The sequence below is a fragment of the Meles meles genome, chromosome 7 (assembly GCF_922984935.1).
Source record: "Meles meles chromosome 7, mMelMel3.1 paternal haplotype, whole genome shotgun sequence".
Lineage (NCBI taxonomy): Eukaryota > Metazoa > Chordata > Mammalia > Carnivora > Mustelidae > Meles > Meles meles.
In genome coordinates, this window is record NC_060072.1 from 138,510,106 (window position 1) to 138,531,255 (window position 21,150).

Here is a 21,150-nt window from a genome sequence, read left to right on the forward strand (position 1 = left end):
GCCTTTAGGGCGCCTGGGTGACTCAGGTGGTTAAGCAACTGCCTTTGGCTCAGGTCATGATCCTGGAGTCCCAGGATCGAGTCCCACATCGGGCTCACAGCTCCAAAGGGAGTCTGCTTCTCCCTCTGACCTTCTCCTTTCTCATGCTCTCTCTTACTGTCTCTCCTTAAATAAATAAAAAAAAAATTTAAAAAAATTGTGCCTTTAGCTCTTGGAAAGTACTTTTACTTGGCAATGTAAAATTATCAAAGGATTATCTTTGTTTTTAGATAGTACCATTTATCTTTGATGAAGAAATGCTGCCATTTGGCTCATGTGAAGTATATTTCTACATAGGTCGGTGGAAACTTCATTAAGATGCACTTAATTATTGTGCTCCAGATTGTCCATATATAAAATAGTTCTGTTTTTGTCTAAGAGAGAATTGTAAATGTACAGATTTATCAGAATTTAAATGATTACAACCTTTTAGAAATGCAGCTTGCATTTTCATGGTCTTTTTTTTTTTTTTAAAACATCATCATTCTTACTAATGAAATTTATTTCAGAGCAGCAAATATTTTGTTAAATAAAAAGTGAGTCACTTCAAAATCCGAATAACTATATAATTATGCTTGGTATTAAAAGAGAGATTAACCCCAAGTCTCAGTCCTTTCAAAGTGAACTTTGAATTACCCTCCTGGTTATGGAAAGTCATGTTTGCTTTTCATTCAGATTTTGTGAATATGAACATGTTGTTACAGGGTTTACAGATGACTTTATTTAACTGAATAGAGAATTATTTTAGAGCTCATTGTATTGGCTTTACAACCAGATTATATTCTTGAAGTGATTTTATTAAAATTACCTACAATTTTCTAATAACTTTTAAGCTGTATATGGTCTTCATTGAAGAAGTTGATAGAGGGAGTTTGCTATACAGTATCTTGCCCTTTTTTTTTTGTAGCTTTAAATTTTGATCTAATTTCAAACTTACAGAAATGTTACTTGAATAATACAAGGAACCCCTGTATACCCTTGGTCCAGATTCATTGTCCCATTTTTTAATTGCCCACTTCCCTTTCCCTTTTCTCTTCTCTTTCATCCTTCCCTGTCCCTCTCTCCTTCCTTCCTTCTCCCTGTGTGTTTACATGTCTTTGTGTGGATGCATGTTTTTATTTTTCCTAGGTACACTTCTGGGGTAGAAATTGCTGGGTCATGTAGTAAGTTTCAGTTTACCTTTTTACGGACCTGATGAAATGCATCATTCTCTGTATCTTCTACAGCATATTCTTAGAGTCTTTTTGATAAAGTCATTCTGGTGTGAATGAAATAATATCTCATAGATTAACATACGTTTATCTACACTAGTGATATCCTCTCCTATTTTATTGGCCATGTGTATATTTTCTTTGGAGAAACATCCATTCACAGCACCCTCACTGTCCCTTTTGCATTGTCTTATTATGTGGTGTAAGAGATGATATATTCTGAACACAAGTTCTTTATCAATCTTGCTTTTTTTAATCTCTGTTGAGTGCAGTGTTTAGTTAATTCAGATTTAGTTTTGATGTACTTGTTTCTACACGTCCCATTTTGCTTTTTCTTTTCTGTTTTTCTCATATCTCAAGAGATCCTTCTGTTTCTCCTTTTTTGAGTTACATCTTAGTGATTGATCTAGGTGTGACTTGTGCATCTTATCAGTCTACTCTAATTCTGGTCAAATGTAGGAACTTTGTTTCAGTATATCTCATTTTCTTCTCTGTGCTCCCAGTGTCATATGTTGTATCTGTGCATGTTACAGCAACTCAACAATACAGTGACATAACTCGTGCTTTATATAATCTTATTTCCACAGTCTTTCTCTGGGAATATCATTTATTTTTGCCTTTGTTTTTTTAAGAATCGTTTTGCTGGATAAAGAATACGCGGTTGCCTTTTTAAAAAATCTTTAATCATTTAGATTATGTTATCCCATAGACTTCTAGCTTCCATTATTTTTTTTCATTTGGATTATGTTATCCCATAGACTCCTAGCTCCCATTATTTTTTTGTAAGAAGTCAGCTGTTAATCATAATTTTGGTCTCCTTTTGTGATAGGTTGGTTTTTTTCTCTTGCAGATTTCAAGGTTTTGTTTTTGTTTGCTTATCCTTGACTTTTAGCAGTTTGACCCCATGATGACTTGTTTAGGTGTGGATGTCCTTGTCTATTTCCTAGTTAGGATTTACTGAGCTTCACAGATCTGCAGATTAGGTTTTCATCAAATTTAAGCAATTTTTGGCAATTACTTCTTCAAATATATTTATTAATCCTTTTCTGTCTTCCTTCTGGGGGTCTCCTTACATATGTTTTGGTACACTTATCATTGATCTGGTCTCAGGCTTTGTTCATTTTCTTCATTTTTTTTTTCTCCCTCTCTGCTTGAGATTGAATAATTTCTGTTGATTCTTCATGTTCACTGATTTTTCTGTCATCTCAAATCAGTTGAATTTTCCATTTCAGGTTCTATATTTTTCAGCTGTAAGTTTCCATTCAAATCTTTAATTTACTTTGTATCTTTTTATTTATTTATTTTTATTTTTTAAAGATTAATTTATTTGACAGAGAGATCATAAGTAGGCATATAGACAGGCAGAGAGAGAGGGGGAAGCAGGCTCCCTGCTGAGCAGAGAGCCTGATGTGGGCCTCCATCCCAGGACCCTCAGATCATGACCTGAGCTGAAGGCAGAGGCTTAACCCACTGAGCCACCCAGGCACCCCTGTATCTTTTTATTGAGACTCTTCATATGTTGTGTCATTTTCATCATGGTTTTCAACACTATTTCCATTAGTCTTTGACCATGTTCATGTAGCTGCTTTTAAATCTTTTAAATCTTTGCTGAATCTACCATCTGGAAATACTCAGATGGTTTCTCCTTAATGCTTTTCGTAGTAGGGTCATCTTTCTTGTCTCTTTGTTTTATAATCTTGTTGAATTTCAGGTAATGTAGCAATTATGGGTTCTTATTTCCTCCCCAGGGGGTTGTCTTGTTTAGTAACTTGCCTCCAGTAAATTTATGAAGTCTGTCTCTCCTGCAGTGTGCAGCCATTGATGTCTCTGTTCATTTCTTAAATTTTTAAGTCTTGCTTCCTACATGTTGCTGCTGTGCCTGCATCCTTTAGCATTTAGCCAAAGATTGGGCAGATGTTGTGTGCAGACCTCATTATTCATGCTTTCTCCTCTGCTGAGGGATCTGTGTGGGCTTATTAGCTTATTAGTCCATTCAACATTTGGGTCATTTTCAAGGCTACCTGGTTTCTGCTTTCTAACAAGTTTTTTGCTTTTTTGCCTGTATGTGCATGGCTTGGCAACCATGGGCATGTGGGTGGCTTGAACCAGCTTCAGTTTCTACTGCATGCCTCGGGTAAACCTGGAGTTTATGTGGAGTGCTTATCACATCCAGATGGCTCTCTGACCTCTCAGAGCTCACAGTTAAATACCTTCCTACTCTTATATTGTTTCCCCCAAACAGCATTGCAACCTCAGGTTAGAGAACTCTGTGTGCTTAGCATGGAGGCCACACCTCTTTGACTTACTCTGCCTCAGGTCAGGCAAGTCCCTTTTCTAAGTGACAAGTTTCTGGCATGGGAAGTGAGAGCACACCACAGACTCACACAGCTCTAACCAAACTTTAGTAATTTTCATGAATAAACATTTCTTAGTTTCTTGTAGGTCTTCAGAGTCTTTAAAATAATACTATCCAGATTTATAGCCCCGGAGCTGTGAGCCGAGCGGAGGCCCCGCCACCCGCCACCCCCCCCTCCCCCCGCCACCCCCCCCTCCCCCCGCCACCCCCCCCTCCCCCCGCCACCCCCCCTCCCCCCGCCACCCCCCTCCCCCCGCCACCCCCCCCTCCCCCCAGTGGCGAGCCCAGCAGAGGCCCCGCAGCACTGAGATGTGAGAGGGTTGGGCCTTGCACATGCGCTTTGGGTACCTTTAGTCGCTGGCCCTTTATGCGCAGACGCAGCCACGCGGGTTTCAGAGGTGCGCAAGCGCATTTGTGCTTGGCATCATGGTTACGGTTGTTAGGTGCTCCAACATTCCAAACCATTGTGAGTCGGTTGGGCTTATCTCTAGTGCTAGTGTTGGTGTCTAGAAGTGGCAAAAAGCCCAGTGGAAGGTGAAGTGTTGGTGAATCCTCTAGGCTTTGCAATGAAGAAGTTTTTTTCTTTCGGGATGGGGAAGGTGTGTTCATCCCTGACCTTTCGCAGGGAGGTGGTGAATGGCTTGGGGGCCCCGGTTGACAAGAATGAAGAAGACAACAAGCCCCAGCGCCGGTATAACATCCGAATGAAACATCTCAAAAAGATCCACAGAGCTGCTGTCATGGGCAACATATTGAGATTGCAGCAGTTGCTACTGCTTGGGAAAGACGTGAATAAAAGAGACAAGAAGAAACGGTAATAGGGATGTAAGGGCATGGTTAGCCAGAGGGAGTCATTTTGTGTTTATGTAGTGAACTTAGATTTACCCTGCCCCCCCCCCAAGAGGAACTCACTTGCAAAGCCTAGATACAAGGGCGGGTCAGGCCAGGTGAAGACATCCAATCAGTGGGGCCCTACTGTATATCTACAAGGGTAAATTGAAATTCAATTGGCTACCCGTGTGTAATCTAGCAGTTTTCTCTGTGTGTGCAGACCTAGCATGACTGTGCAGTTTTCTCTGTGTATTGCAATCTCATTGGCCACCTGTGTATAGCCCAGCTAAACTACCTCTATAGAAGTTAGTCTGTGAGGCTGGGAGGGGTCGCTTTTTTTCCAAGAGACAGCCCTGATCAGTCAGTTTGGTTCTTGATGCTTGGCATGAAATAAAGCTTTGCTTGACCTTCGCTTTGTACCAGTCTCGTTCCTTTGATTACGGACCCTAACATTGGGAGCTCATCCGGGATCAAATGATGAGAACTGAGCCAGCATCAGAATTTCTGGGAAAAGCCTCCGGACGTAAGATCACGGGATCCTGTCTGTCTGGTTGCGGAGCTCCAGGGTATGGCCCACCGGGGAGAAGCTGGACACAGCCGTGCTCCCCAGGGCTGGAGTGGATGCAGGGACACTCCTTCCCTCCACTGGTAGATCGCCAGGGAGTTCGAGTCCCCCTAGGCAGTCAGGGGGTTCGAGTCCTCTTAGGCAGGTGGTCAGGGGGTTTGAGTACCCCTAGAAAATCCTCACCTGTGGCAGGACCGCTGGGCCTGCAGTTGTCTTTGTCTTGTCTTTTTGTTGTCTGTTGTGTTGTTTTCTGTGTTTGAAGAAATGGGGCAAGCAGAGAGTGAGGGGATTCTGACTTTTAATGGCTATAACTCGAGCCAACTGGGGTTAGTCTAACTCAAGACAGAGACTTTAAGGAGTATCCCCAAGCAGCTGCTGAAACTCTTTTTGTTTTGGGGACGTTCCTGTCTTCTCTGGCCCGATGTGGACTGCCTAGCCCCTCCCCGTTGCTGGCAGGAGAGCATGGCGTCTAAAGTGGAGTGGGCCCAGATGGAACGTGAAATCTGATAGCAAAGAGGTGACTAAACTGATGGCTAATTGTCTGTCTCAGGGTATTAATGGGTAATTGTTAAAGTAGCTCTCAAAGTCTTTGGTAACCTGAAACTGTGAAGGTTTGAAGGTTTGCTTGAATGGCAAATGGAATTAAATTTGTTGGTCATCTAGGTCTTAACCAAATGGGATAAAATGCTAGAGCGTTGGTTGCTGGAACTGGGTTTGTGCTTTTGAAATCTGCTGGTAAACATGTTTTGTACTTAACTGATTCATAAATTTGCCTTCTAAGCATTATCTTGTAAAATGACTTCTGCCTTAAAGGAAATTCATATGGGAAGACTTTCAGGACAAATACAGGTCTTTGATATGTTAAAATCCTGGAACTGAAATGGGTAAGAATTTCCAGAAGTAAAAGCTGCATTGGGACTAAACCAGAATTAGTAACATGGAACTAGATGAACTGAAAGATTGTAATGTTGTATCTCTTGATGTTTTGTCTTATTTTAAACATTACTGGTTCTGTAATGTTTGCTCTTCCAGGCTAGGGAAACTTTTTCTTAAGTTTCCTGTAACTTACAGAGATGTAAAAGTAGTCATTTGTAAACAAATCAAGGTATTCAACTCTTTCTATCGGAACCCTCTGAAACCAAAAGGTCTCAGTCAGTATTCTTTCTTCCATGGCAATCAGTCATTTGCATAAGTTCAGTAAGAATCTGTTCTCCTTGTAACAGGACACCATTGGAAACACTGGTTATTTTACCAAGGCTTTGACTGGAATGTCATATTTGAAAAGACTCAGATATGACTAGACAGCTTAAAAGAACTAAAGTTGACTTTATAAAACTTGGAACCGAAAAGCCTTCATTATTTTAGTCCTTTTTCCCCATAATGCTTTCAAGAACTAAAATTTATTGAAATGCCAACCATGTGACTAGAACTGCAGTATAATTGTTGTATGTATATACCATTATTTCATTTAACGTAAGGCACATTGATTGTGTGATGCCCCACCATTTTATATACCAATAAGAAATCTTAAAAAATTCTGTCAATTATAGTTGTAAGACATTTTGAATTATAAATCACATTCCAATGTCAGAGATACTAAAAGGTGACAAAATGAGCCTCCTAGAATCATTGAGATATAGTATTCTTGTGAATATTTAAAACATATCTGAGAAGTAGGCATAATTGTATCACTTTACCTAATGGGAGTGTTGTCTTTATATAATAGTAGCAATAGTAATAGTTATAATAATAATATGTAACAAACTTTGCATAGATCTTCATTTAAGCATGGTGACGAGGTCCTGTGAGATAACTATTCTTTATTTATTTTTTTAGTTTTTAGTAATCTCTATAGCCAACATGGGGCTTGAATTCATGACCCTTGAGATCAAGAGTCACATGACCTTCAAACTGAGCAGGGCAGGGGACATAAGATAACTATTTTTATCTCCATTTTTTTTGATGAGGAAATTGAGGATAAGGCTGAGCCATAACTATGAAGTGACAGAGTTAAGTAGGATTAAACCCAGGTTGAGCTGAACCCTGAGGTCACGCTCTACCAAGTCAGATAGCCGCCTCCTCTACTAGTATGGTGAATAATCACTGATAAATATTGTACTTTCTTCAAAAGAAAACTAAATGTTTGTTTTTGAGTCAAAGGAATAAGATGCTATTTAATGTTTACAATTACATGAATTAATTTCATGTTTTGAAATAGTGCACTATAATTTCCTAAAACGTTCTTTCACTTTCATAGGACTCCTCTTCATCTGGCCTGTACCATCGGCCATGCCGACATAGTGACTCTTCTTGTAGAGAAGAAATGCCAGCTTGACCTCTATGATAGAGAATGTAGGACTCCTCTAATGAAGGTGTGTGGTAGCAGCTGTGTCTGCCTGCGATGGATTTGATTTAGTTACTTAGAATGAAAATTTATTGCAATTAAATGTAACTAATTGGTGAAAACTATGGCATGCTTGCTTTAAATTCCTAGAATTTACACTCTGTTTCTTGGTATACTACTGACAGGCTGTACAATTTCAAGAAGAGCCATGTGTAACTATTCTTTTAGAACACGGTGCTAATCCAAATCTTACTGATAATTTTGGCAATACTGCCCTCCACTATGCTGTTGCTGGTGAGGACACGTCAATAGTAGAGAAGCTGATTTTATACCATGCAAATATTGAAGCAAGAAACAAGGTACGTCAACTTTATTTATAAAGTATTTGAAATTTTAAAACCTGTATATAAATTTTTTAGCCACAAAACATTTATTTACATATTTATTCATATATGTAATAAATACTAAATACTGAATTTTATACATCAAGTCCTGTCACCATGGAAACAACTCCAAAACCAGGGTAGGGAGGACTAGAGAATGACGATGCCCACAGAAAGGGCAGAGTTCTGTTTCCCAGCCACCCTTCCACCCCAGAAGGAGAATCTTCCCATTAGTTCTTGGGAGTGGCTGGTGGGCTCAGAGCCCACAAAGGATTGAAGGCCTGGAGGGGAGTGAGGTGATGATGGAGGCTGGGTGCTGTGCAGGGACTTAGGAAATGAGTGCTGCTGGGAATGGGTGGGAGACCATGACCCAGTAGGGTAACTTGGGTGAGTGCAAGTGGGAGGAGAAAGCAGCAGGTTGCAGTCCCTGGGCATTCCAGGCCCCAAGGTTCTGAAGATGAGAGCAAGGGGATCGGGTCATGACATCCTACAGCGGCATCTAGTTGTGCTCATAGCCACTCTGCCTGCCATGCACCGCATTGGGGTCTCCCATTTCCCAGAGTAGTTCCTGCTCAGCATTGTGTAGGTCCTCAGGGGGGTAGTAGCTGTGCGTGGGGAGTAGTGGAGGACCGCGCTCACTATTGCACTTGTTATTTCTTTGACATGCATTACGTCCTACCACTCTCCTTAAGGAAGCACTGTTGGTTGACATAGGTAGGGTCAATTTTTTCATATGTAGAAGCTCGAGCATTCCCTGAATGAAAATATTTTGAAATAACTTAATTGTCTAAGATTTCACTTTTTTTAAATTTTTTTTTTCTTGAGTGTACTTTTTAGAAATACATTTTTGTAGGGACTGTAAAGAAAGAAAGCAGGAAGAAAGCACATATACAGACTTATAAGAAGAGAAGCATGTTCTTTACATAGCAAGAATTTTCATGCCTTGACTTCTAACCCAAGTAGTAATTCTGAGTAATTTTACATGGAATATGCCTTATTCTGCTCTAAGACCATGATCTAGTTATAGAGATAGAGAAGTGATCTTTGTCTCTATGATTCAGTTGATATTGATACTAGTTTTGATACATTTTCATTCTTAAGTGCAGCAATTATCTACAATTGATTATAGTTATTAAGTTTTAGTTGACCCAAGTGTTGGTTTTCTTCAAGTTTTGAAAAAAGCCGGCTTTGGCTAACAGTGCTGTAAACTGTCAAGTCAGTTATTCAGTTTTAAGATTTCACTTTAATGAACTTTTTTTAAAGAAAGATTTTATGTATTTGAGAGAGAGAATGAGAGAGAACACACATGAGTAGGGAGGAAGGGCAGAGGGAGAGGGAAAAGTAGGGAAGCCTGATGCAGGGCTGGATCCCAGGACCCGGAGAACATGAACTGAGCCAAAGGCAGACGCTTAACTGACTGATCCACCCAGATGCCCCAGAGCTGCTGTTTTAATTCAGAGTCCATCTCCTTAGTGACCCATTTGGAGCAAGAGTGCTTTATGTTGACATCTGGGATCCTGATACCGTTGATAGAAGAGAATCAAGCATGTTGGTATAACCTGGAGAAAACCTTCACCTTTATTGGAAACTCTCAACACTGTATCCCTGAAACTCTAATTTCTAAAATGTTAATGTTTGCCATGAGAAGTATTGTCAAATGGGGATAAGCAAATTTAAACAGATTTCTTTTGCGCTAGAGATATAGTGCAGTTCTGTAATATTTCTCAAACACAGAGGATCATTGAATCTTTCTATTGAGGCAGAATCCTCACTTTCCAGCAAAGTATCTATTCTTTGGGATATAATTTAAGAAACACTACTCCAGAGATAATCATTTAGGCTGTTAACTCAGTAAAAGTACTTTAAGCTTTTAAAGCTATATTTTAGAGTTTGGAGGTATAGAGATAAAAAGTAGTCCCATCCCTCAAGAAGCTCTTGGTCTCGATGGGTGCAATAAAATAAGTGGAGTATACAACGATAAATGCTGTGATCGAAGCCGAGATTCTTGGAACCAGTCGATGTTTGAAGTAAGTTTTGGAGAATGAGTACAGTTAATCTGTTGAAGAGGTGGAGGAGGGCTATTTAACTTAATTTAATTTATTTTATTTTTAAAAAAATTTATTTATTTGAGAGAGTGAGAGTGGGAGAGAGAGCAGGAGCAGAGGGGTGGGGCAGAGGGAGAAGGAGAAACTGACTCCCCACTGAGCAGGGAGCCTGACCTGGGGCTGGATCCCAGGGCCCTGGGCTCATGACCTGAGCTGAAGGCAGAAGCTCACACTGAGCCACCCAGGCCCCCTGAGAGGGGCTATTGTAAAGAGAAGGAGCAGCTGTGAAAGCAGGGGGTTAGGGGACGTGGGGGGGGGGTGGGGAAGATGGGGGAGTGAGAGTATTTATATATGTGTTTAAGGTTAGAGGATCCTTTATAGGTTTTAAAATTCAGTATGGAAATACGTAATTTTGTAAATTATAAATTGTTTTTACACTTTAACAGTTCAAACTCACACCGTTTTTACTTGCTGTAAATGAAAACAAACACCAAATGGTGGAATTGTTAATTGGAATAAAAGCAGATGTACACGTGGTTGATGAGTCGAAAAGGTACAGTAGTTTTTTTTTAAACCTTATATTGTTCTAGTGTGGTAACATTAAGTCAGATTAACTTAATAAGAAGAAGATTAATTTATAATTATATAGTGAGAAATGTCGACATGTCATCAGTTAGGCCTAAAACAATTATTCTGACAGGGCAACATGAAGAACAGTATGCGGCAGAATTTATATTCCTTCATATCATTGATTGATGTGATCTGTAGGCTTTTATTTTTCTGCCATAGGATTTTATGTTAGTTAAATGGGTTTCATATTAGTTTTATTATAAAGTGTAGACTCCTTTTATTTTATGACACAATACTGAACTTCTTAACCCTTTTGTATTTTTTTGGAAACTTCTACTTCATATATATTTTCCTTAAAAGATGCATATTAAACATAAATAGGAGTTGTTTTATCTTTTGGATGACTCGTTGCTTTAAATTTTTTTTTTTAAAGAATACTGATGTTAGATGATCCCTAAGTGATTATTAATTACTATTACCAGATAGTGTGGGCTTATCATCCTTTTTCATGTTCAGTATATATATATATATATATATATTTTGTTTGTTTGTTTGTTTGTTTGTTTTTATTGGTAAGGGTCGAAGGATGAAAGATAACTTTAATTGAATAGATTTTTCTTTTAGTGAGGACAAATCATAGGTTGGTGATAAAGAGAAAAGAGATGGACTTTAGATAGACACAAGACTAGGTCTAATTCCTTTCCTACTTGCTGGGTATGTGACTTTGGGAACATTACTTATCATCACCAGCTACGTTCTCTGATATGAGAAGGAGGATAATATATCCTTCAAGGGTTGTTGTGTGTAAATAATATCTTATATATATAGTATTTAATTTAGTGCCTAATACATGCTTATCTTAGTATCATTAAATGCAACTATGACTCTTTTATTACTATTAGTATGAATGCTGTTATTTTAAGCCTGCAAGTAGCTTTTATTTTTGTATTTTTTTGTATTTATTTATTTATTTTCAGGGTAACAATACTCACTGTTTTTGCACCACACCCAGTGCTCCATGCAATACGTGCCCTCTCTATTACCCTCCACCTGGTTCCCCAACCTCCCATCCCCCACCCTTTCAAAACCCTCAGGTTGTTTTTCAGAGTCCATAGTCTCTCATGGTTCATCTCCCCTTCCAATTTCCCTCAACTCCCTCTCCTCTCCATCTCCCCATGTCCTCCATGTTATTTGTTATGCTCCACAAATAAGTGAGACCATATGATACTTGACTCTCTCTGTTTGACTTATTTCACTCAGCATAGATGTGGTACATATACACGATGGGGTATTATGCCTCCATCAGAAAGGATGAATACCCAACTTTTGTTTTTTTATTTTTAAAGATTTTATTTTTTTGAGAGAGAGAGCGCACACGAGCATGAGCAGGGGAAGGGGTTAGAGCAGGGAGCCAGATGTGGGGCTCAAATCTAGGATCCCAAGTTCATGACTGAGCTGAAGGCAGATGTTTAAATGACTGAGCCACCCAGGCACCCCTGCAAATAACATATTCTTAAAAAAGATTTTATTTATTTATTTGACAGAGGGATCACAAGTAGGCAGAGAGGCAGGCAGAGAGGGAGGGAAAGCAGGCTCCCCACTGAGCAGAGAGCCCGATGTGGGGCTCAATCCCAGGACCCTGAGATCATGACCTGAGCCGAAGGCAGAGGCTTAACCCACTGAGTCACCCAGGTGCCCCCCTGCAAATAACTTTTTATACAGACCTGTCCTCTAGAAGGCTTGGGAAGTACACTGAATCAGCTTAAGGAAGAAATGGGGAATTCTTTTTTAAAATCTTCACTTCTTCAGTTAAGTGACCTCAGCACAATTTCTTGTTCATCAAATGACTTTAAACTAGCAATTTCTACTATCATACCCAGGTGGGACAAGAGGCTTCTTTTTTGTCCTTTAATTTTAGCCATGGATGTAATTTACAAAGATAAACACTTGACTGTGTTAGTGGTCAATTCTGTACCAACAGGCAAGATATTAACCTGGTAAAGTATATGAAATTTGCTGTTTAGATAACTCTGAGTTCCTAAGGGTGAAGTTATGTCTCTGTTATTTTAGAACAGCCCTCATGCTTGCTGCAACTTTTAAATCTCCAGATGTAGTCAGGCTTCTTCTTCAGAAAGGTGTTAATCCCTCTTCTTGAGATGAATGTGGATGGACGGCAGAAGACTATGCTGTTCTTGGGCGCCTGGGTGGCGTACATTAAAATGTTAGCTATCACTAAACTGAAGTTTGAAATAATTTAACTCTTAGTTCTTATGCAACGGATGAGAGTTCGTAGTTTGATTCTGGCAATTTTGGAACCGCAGTGAGTTAGCCCACATCACTTGCCAGAAACCAAGACAAAGGCTAGACTAGTCAGCATTAGAAATGAGTGCAGGATATTTTTTTTTTTTTTTTTTTTTTTTATCTCAGGACTATTGAGACCTTTATCTTTAGGGATCCTAACTGTATCTGTTTCATTCCAAGGATAACTGTTATACATGGGGTACAAAGAATGTTACATTTGTGTTTTTTTCCTTCCTGCCTCCCTGCCTCCCTCCCTTCCTCTCTTCCTCCTTTCCTTTCTTTGTAGATTTTATTTATAATTATTTCAGAGAGGGACAGAGTAGTGACAGAGGAGGAAGCAGATTCCCTGCTGAGCAGGGAGCCTGACGTGGGGCTCAATCCCAGGACCCCAAGACCGTGACCTGAGCTGAACGCAGATGCTAAACCAAGTGCCAAGTGAACCACCTAGGTGCCCCAACATCACCTCTTCCCCCCCCCCCAACTAGTTACTTGGGTCCCAAGATGTTCAGTTTAGTAGCAAACCTTATACTTTCTCTTGAGAGTTGTCTCCTATTCTTTCCCCCTTGAATTTTCCAAGAACCTAGGGAGTTCCCTAAGACCAAAGAGACCATCCTCTTTTGCAAGTCATTTGGAGGGGAGAAAGGACATTCTTATCATTCCCTTGTTTCCTTTGATTCTATTGGTGCAACATTGCTGTGTGGTGCCTTGGTGACTCAGTTGGTTAAGCAACTGTCTTTTGCTCAGGTCATGATCCTGGAGTCCCAGGATTGAGTCCCCCATCTGGCTCCCTGCTCAGTGGGGAGTCTGCTTCTCCCTCTGACCCTCCTTGCTCTTATGTTCTCTCTCTCCCTCTCTCATTCTCTCTCTCAAATAAATAAATAAATAAATAAATAAATATCTTAAAAAAAGAAAGAAATAAAAATAAAGAATTTACTTTTTGAGAGAGAGAGAGTGAGAGCATGAGCAGGGGGAGGGGTTAGAGCAGGGAGCCAGATGTGGGGCTCAATTCCAGGACCTCAAGATCATGACTGAGCTGAAGGCAGACGCTTAAATGACTGAGCTACCCAGGCACCCCTGCAAATAACATTTCATACAGACCTGTCCTCTAGAAGGCAATTTTATTTTTCTGCAGTCTGGTTATGATTGACCTTTGCTCCCAGGATGCCCTTGCTGATCCACATTCCTCAGTCTTCATGGTGATCCACAATGAGACTTCAAAGTTACAACATTTTTTAGTTTACGACATATGCTTGTATGTTCAGCTGCTATTCCAAGGTACCAGCACCCTGTTCTGGCCGCTAGGCCCCCTGGCTTTAGCCACACACACCCTTCCCTTCAGTCAAAAGCCTTACATGAAGCCCATATGTTAGCACAGACCTTCATAATGAAGTATCCCTTGAGGATTTCGCTTGTCTATCCTGCTAGCAGATGGTAGTTGGGACCCTTCTAAGCTGTTAAAGAGGTTCAAATAATGCTACAGGAAGAGCCTGGACTTTCCTTTCTCCTTTGTTACTAGGCCTATATCTCAAGCCTGCTTTAAATTCCGGGGAGTGCCTTTTCTTATGAGGTGATGAAAGGTCTCATACTGCGCTTCCCAGAGTAGTGGGCATCACCTTTCCTGAGAGGCCATGTTTTGGGTATAATATTTCATTAAATCCCTTAACAACCTTGTGAAATAAGGCAGAAAGATGCCTGTTTTATAGAGGAAGACTTGGAGCCAGAGAGAAGTGGCTCGTCCGAGAGCAAATAGCTGTGGTTATAGAGTTAGGACCACTTGAGTTCAAGACATGTTCCATTATGGCAAGCTAACACTACTAATTGCTCAGTTACTACTTCAGACTGGTTCACCTTACTTTGAAGTATATGGGGTAATTTAAGTTTTGATATTAGCTCTGATATTATTCAAAATGCTCTTATGAATTTGATATATTTGGTAAATGTTTTTCATATCAGTATTAAAATAGTAACATTGTTTATCACCCTTTTTATATGTAGCAATCACCAAATAATTGCCAAATATACAGAAGGAAGACTTACAAATTTTTCGCAAAATAGCAATCCAGGTAAGACTTTTCAGAGTGAAGTGCTTTTGGTGGACACATAGATGAAGTCAGAGTAAGGAAGTTTTGTTATGAAAGAGCAGTGGGAAAAAAACCCCAATGTGTAAATTGTATAAGCTCACTTTCTTGCTTTCTTCCTTTCTCTTTCTCTCTCTCTCTCTTTCTCTCTCTTGCTCTCTTGATTTTACTTATTTATTTGACAGAGAGAGAGAGAGTGGGAGAGCACAGGCTCTCCTGTGGGACAGGGAGAAGCAGGTTTCCCACTGAGCAGGGAGCTCAATGTGGGACTCAATCTCAGAGTCCAGGGATCTTTACCTAAGCTGAAGGCAGGTGCTTACCCAACTGAGCCACCCAGGGGCCCCTATTTTTTTTTCTTTCTTAATATCTTTATTTTTTAAATTTCTTTTCAGTGTAACAGAATTCAATGTGTATGCACCCCACCCAGTGCTCCATGCAATACATGCCCTCCATAATACCCACCACCAGGCTCCCCCAACATCCCACCCCTGCCCCTTCAAAACCCTCAGTTTGTTTCTCAGAGTCCATAGTCTTTCCTGGTTCATCTCCTCCTCCAGTTTCCCTCAACTCCCTTCTCTTCTCCATCTCCCCATGTTCTCCATGTTATTTGTTATGTTCCAGAAATAAGTGAAACCGTATGATAATTGACTCTCTCTGCTTGACTTATTTCACTCAGCATAATCTCTTCCAGTCCCGTCCATGTTGCTACAAAAGTTGGGTGTTCATCCTTTCTGATGGAGGCATAATACTCCATAGTGTATATGGACCACATCTTCCTTATCCATTCATCCATTTAAGGGCATCTTGGTTCTTTCCACAGTTTGGCGAACGTAGCCATTGCTGCAGTAAACACTGGGGTACAGATGGCCCTTCTTTTCACTACATCTGTATCTTTGGGGTAAATACCCAGCAGTGCAATTGCAGGGTCATAGGGAATCTCTCTCTTAATTTCTTAAGGAATCTCCACATTGTTCTCCAAAGTGGCTGCACTAACTTGCATTCCCACCAACAGTGTAAGAGGGTTCCCCTTACTCCACATCCTCTCCAACACACGTTGTTTCTTGTCATGCTAATTTTGGCCATTCTAACTGGTGTAAGGTGGTATCTCCATGTGGTTTTAATTTGAATCTCCCTGATGGCTAGTGATAATGAACATTTTTTCATGTGTCTGATAGCCATTTGTATGTCTTCATTGGAGAAGTGTCTGTTCATGTCTTCTACCCATTTTTTGACAAGGTTTTGTGTGTGCTGAGTTTGAGTTCTTTATAAATCCTGGGTACTGTCATTTGCAAATATCTTCTCCCATTCCATGGGTTGCTTCTTTGTTTTGTTGACTGTTTCCTTTGCTGTGCAGAAGCTTTTGATCTTGATGAAGTCCCAAAAGTTCATTTTCGCTTTTGTTTCCTTTGCCTTTGGAGATATATCTTTTTTTTGTTGTTGTTGTTGTTTTTTGGTTTTTTTTTCCATTTTATTTATTTTTTCAGCGTAACAGTATTCATTCTTTTTGCACAACACCCAGTGCTCCATGCAAAACGTGCCCTCCCCATTACCCACCACCTGTTCCCCCAACCTCCCACCCCTGACCCTTCAAAACCCTCAGGTTGTTTTTCAGAGTCCATAGTCTCTTATGGTTCGCCTTGGAGATATATCTTGAAAGAAGTTGCTGTGGCCAATGTCGAAGAGGTTACTGCCTATGTTCTCCTCTATGATTCTGATGGATTCCTGTCTCATGTTGAGGTCTTTTATCCAATGCGAGTTTATCTTTGTGTACGGTGTAAGAGAATGGTTGAGTTTCATTCTTCTACATATAGCTGTCCAGTTTTCCCAGCACCATTTATTGAAGAGACTGTCTTTAAGCCAGCATTAACCTGATCCCCAAACCAGGCAAAGACCCCACCAAAAAAGAGAATTTCAGACCAATATCACTGATGAATATGGATGCTAAGATTCTCAAAAAGATCCTAGCAAATAGGATCCAACAGCACATTAAAAAGATTATCCACCATGATCAGGTGGGATTCATCCCTGGGTTGCAAGGATGGTTCAACATTCGCAAATCAATCAATGTGATAGAGCAAATCAATAGTAGAAGAGAGAAGAACCACATTTTATTTATTTATTTGACAGAGAGAGAGAGACAGAGAGGGAATACAAGCAGGGGAAAGCGGCAGAGGGAGAAGCAGGCCTCTTGCTGAGCAGGGAACCTGACGTGGGGCTGGATCCCAGGACCCTCGAATCATGACCCGAGCCGAAGGCTGATGCTTAACAACTGAGCCACCCAGGCACCCCTCTATGTTTCTTTTAAATAGGAAGAAAACTCAGAGGCTTGCAGTAATTTCCTCTAACATCTTATAAGCTAAGTTATATCTCATGCTTGTTCCTAAACCAGCCACTGGTAAATCAGGTACTGTGATTAGCTTAGAATAATCATTTCTCCTTTTGAAGCTAGGGTAAGGCCACCTTCTTTGTGTTTGGGACAATAAATATCCAAATGAAGTTGTGGTTCTCCAGCAAGAATCAAAACTATGGCATGGTTATCGGGGAGGGAGCCAGCAGTACTTGATGCAGGGATTCACTGGATAATGTGAAGCAGAAGGGTAACAAGATTAGATTTGAATTAGGGCCGTCTGGTTGTGGCACAAAATAGGGATCACCAAGCTTTTTCTCTCAAGGGCCAGGTAGTGACTATTTTAGGCCCTGTGGTTTCCCAACTACAAGTACCATTATAGTGTGAAAGCAGCCATAGCAATACGTAGGTGAATAGCAAGAACCAACCATCTGGTTCTGTAAATAAAGTTTTATGGGAGCACAGTCACATGTGACTGGTCCGACTTGGCCTGTGGCCATAGTTTGGTCACCCTTCATGTGGCGGGTAGATTGGAAAAAAACCATGTAAAGAGACTGGAAGAAAAAGGACGCTTATATTTCCTCAGTCTAGTATCAGTCCATTATGAAATGTTCACTCCTCTATACTGAAAAAGTCAGGAGGCTCAATTTATTCAATTTACAATGTTGTTCTTTTTCTAGGCCTTATGTCTTTCTCATTTTTTAAATTTAAAACTTTTTAAAAGATTTTATTTATTCGAGAGAGAGCACAAGTGGGGCAGAGGGGCAGAGGGAGAGGGAGAAGCAGACTCCCCATTGAGCAGGGAGCCTGATACGGGGCTTCATCCCAGGACCCTGAGACCATGACTTGAGGTGAAGGCAGACGCTTAACTGAGTCACCCAGGTGCCCCCTTTCTCATTTGTTTTGCTTAAAATTTTTTTATTCATTTAAGAAATAACAATATTAGTTGGTGGCTTTTTTTTTTTTCCTTCTGGAAGTCATCAGTTAAGAGTTCATGTTTGCATAGGGCAGCGGCAGAGGAAATATAAAGCAGAGATAGAAAAGAGGTATAGTTAATACGATTTCATGATTATTGAATGTAGAAAGGGGAGAGAGGGGATGCCTGGGTGGCTCAGCCATTTAGTGGCTGCCTTCAGCTCAGGTCATGATCCCAAGGTTCTGGGATAAAGCCCTGCATTGGGCTCCCTACTCCATGGGAAGCCTGCTTTCTCCCTCTCCCACTCCTCCTGCTTGTGTTCTCTCTCTCTGTCAAATAAATAAATAAAATCTTAAAAAAAAAATGGGGGGGTGGGGAGAGGAAATCTTAGAAGAGTCATACGTTCCCAGGTTGTGCACTAACATTTAAACTGGACATGAAGAATGAGTAGGACTTTATCGGAGTGCCGTGGGAATAAGGAAGACCAAGTATTTTCTGTATATGTTGAATTTGATGGAATATCCATTGTAGTATATTTTCAGTAATTGGATAATCGAATACTAGGAGTTTCTAGCTGGAGATAGAGCATCAAGTTTGGAGGTGCTGATTTGAAATAATCTGATTAGAATTATTAGGCAAAGTCATAGCTTGGACAAAGATTGAGCTTGTCCATGATGGAAAACATATAGAAATAGACGAAGGCGAGTGAACAAACCCTGGGACTACCAATATATAAGGGGTGGACGGAGGTGTAAGACTTAGTAGAGAAGACTGAGAAGTGGCTGGGGAAAAGGAGAGGAATTAGAGGAAATGTTGTTGAAAAACTTAAAAAAATTTTTTTCAAGGAGTATTATTTGTATCAAATAAAATCACTAAAAAAAGTTAGATTTAATTTTTAAAAGCTCTTTGGTGGTAACCTTTTCAAAAGAACAATTTTTGAGTTGACAGGTCTGTTATTTACACGATTGGTACACTCTGTGTCCAAATATGGAAAAATAACACATCAAGTAAGGTCTTCCCTAACTTTTTTGTAACTTGCAGTATCTACCTGGATAGGGTCAAGGGGAAATGGTCCACCCTGGTGAGTAGACTGGCCAACATTTTTCCATAACTGTCAAAACATAGGGGTCAAGTGTGAGGAAAAGTGTTGTCTTTCTTACCTGTTTCGTGTAGAGATACTTGAGCTTTTCTTCAAGTCCCTGGTACACTCTCCTGGATGAATACCAGAACAAAAATCTGGAAGCAATAGGCAGGAAGCCACTGTCAGGCCCTATCTCTGATATGGAATCATGATGCAGCTGTATTTTGACAGTTTTAAATTTTGATCAGAAAGAGTTTATACAGACCAGCAGTTTGGGAGAAACTGGCCACTTTTAAGTATTTTATTGCAGAAAACTAGTATAATACCAAGGAGAAAATATAAGGTGATATGTTGAATATACTGTTCTCACTTGCTAGGGTTCTATGTCAGTAAAAAAAGTCAACACTGGACTATTTTTGTTGGTGCTGTCTCTCTCCATCCTCTTCCATTTGCCTTCTTCTGATATCTCCACTTTTACCGCTCCTTGCTGAATTTCATCTCTAAAGAAAGCTTTAAGGAAAACTGTCTTGGAATCTATCACTATTGGAACACATTTCTACCAAATGTGTATTTCCTTCTAAGGTAACAGGCTACCCCATCTAAAATGTATTTCATATTTTGTTGTTTCTTATGCTAAACTTCTTTGTACCTGTACCACAGTGACAGGATTAGTGATGATGTTTGGCCAAGATTGAAGGCATTTTCTGGACGGTCAGAAATTTTTACCTGATAACAGTTTTAATGTGACATGCTTTTATATTTTTTCAGAAATTGGTAAACTGTGGCTTAACAAGAATATGTGGCCAATTAGATTGACAAGTTTTTAACCATCTATGTAATATAAGATAACTCACTTTGTTTTCCCCCAAATGAATCCTGTTGATCTTTAAGGATCAAATCCACTATTTTCAGGATGGAGTGGCTGACTCATCCTACATTTTAAATGTAGTATTTCTGACTTTTTGATCAGTTTGTCAACAACTGCCTTTAATAGGTGAACTATGTTTATAATTCTATAAGAAATTAAGAAAATGAGTGGAAACAAAAAACCTCTATAATCAATAGTGTGTTATTATACTGTGTACGATAGTTATATATTTTTCTATAATTATCCCAGTTACCTTATTGATTCATAACTACAAAAAAGTGAATTAAGCCCTATTTAGGTGGAGAAAATTTATGTGACCTTTTAGTGTTTTTATAGGAACTTTTATACTGTAGAACATACTGATAATCATCAGAATTCTTTTTTTCCCCAATTAAAATATGATTGTTGCTTGTTTCACATTATTTTCTGACATTATTTCGTCTATTCCTTTTATGCCTTTATTCAAATGGATGTAGAAATACAGGAATCTCCCAGGCAAATACTAAAAACAGAGGAAAGGTGTTCTGTGAAATAACCTTCTAACTGTAATTGTGTGTTAAAACATCAACCTTAATCATAAAAATTGCATATGATGCATTTGTATAAGAGGCTCCCAAAATAACACCCAGATTTGGTTATTCACTGGAAGAACTCACACGTCTCAGCATATTTGTACTCATGCCTGCAGTTTATTATGGTGAAATGATAACAAAGCAAAATCAGCAAAGAAAAGGTGCATGGAGTGAAGTCTAGACGAAGCCAAGTGCAGGCTTCTAAGAATCCACTGCCTATGGGTGTGCTTAATTCCTCCAGCATCAAATCATGACAACTCATGTGAGATGTTGTCTGCCAATACAAGAATCTTACAGATGCTCAGTGCCTGAAGTTTTCTTTAAGGCATCTTCTCCCTAGCATATATCAAAATTCCAGGTTCCCAGAAGGAAATCAAGTTGTAAGTACTTGATAATTCACCTGGTCTGTACCAACACTTAACAGTCTCAATGGATACTTTTTTTTCCCCTTCACAGTAAATAGGCCTTATTTTTTACAGCGTTTTAAAGTTCATTGCAAAATATAGCAGAAAGTACAGTTAGTTTCCATTTACCGCGTGTTCCTCTACACACGTAGCCTTGTTGTCAACATCCTGAACCACAGTGATACATTGTTATATTTATATTGACTCATCTTTATCATCCAAAGTCCATAATTTACATC

The 21,150-nt window shown here is 39.7% G+C and overlaps 1 protein-coding gene across 1 annotated transcript in view; it reads left to right on the forward strand.

Annotated features, from left to right (window-relative positions):
* The first annotated feature begins 4,172 nt into the window (after window positions 1–4,172).
* The window catches only part of LOC123946514 (ankyrin repeat domain-containing protein 26-like), a 123,131-nt gene continuing 106,153 nt past the window's right edge, over window positions 4,173–21,150 (forward strand). The window contains 7 exon segments of the mRNA XM_046011876.1: window positions 4,173–4,420; window positions 7,260–7,374; window positions 7,532–7,705; window positions 10,221–10,327; window positions 12,415–12,548; window positions 14,431–14,434; window positions 14,641–14,708. Coding sequence (XP_045867832.1) covers window positions 4,173–4,420; window positions 7,260–7,374; window positions 7,532–7,705; window positions 10,221–10,327; window positions 12,415–12,548; window positions 14,431–14,434; window positions 14,641–14,708 — 850 coding nt within the window.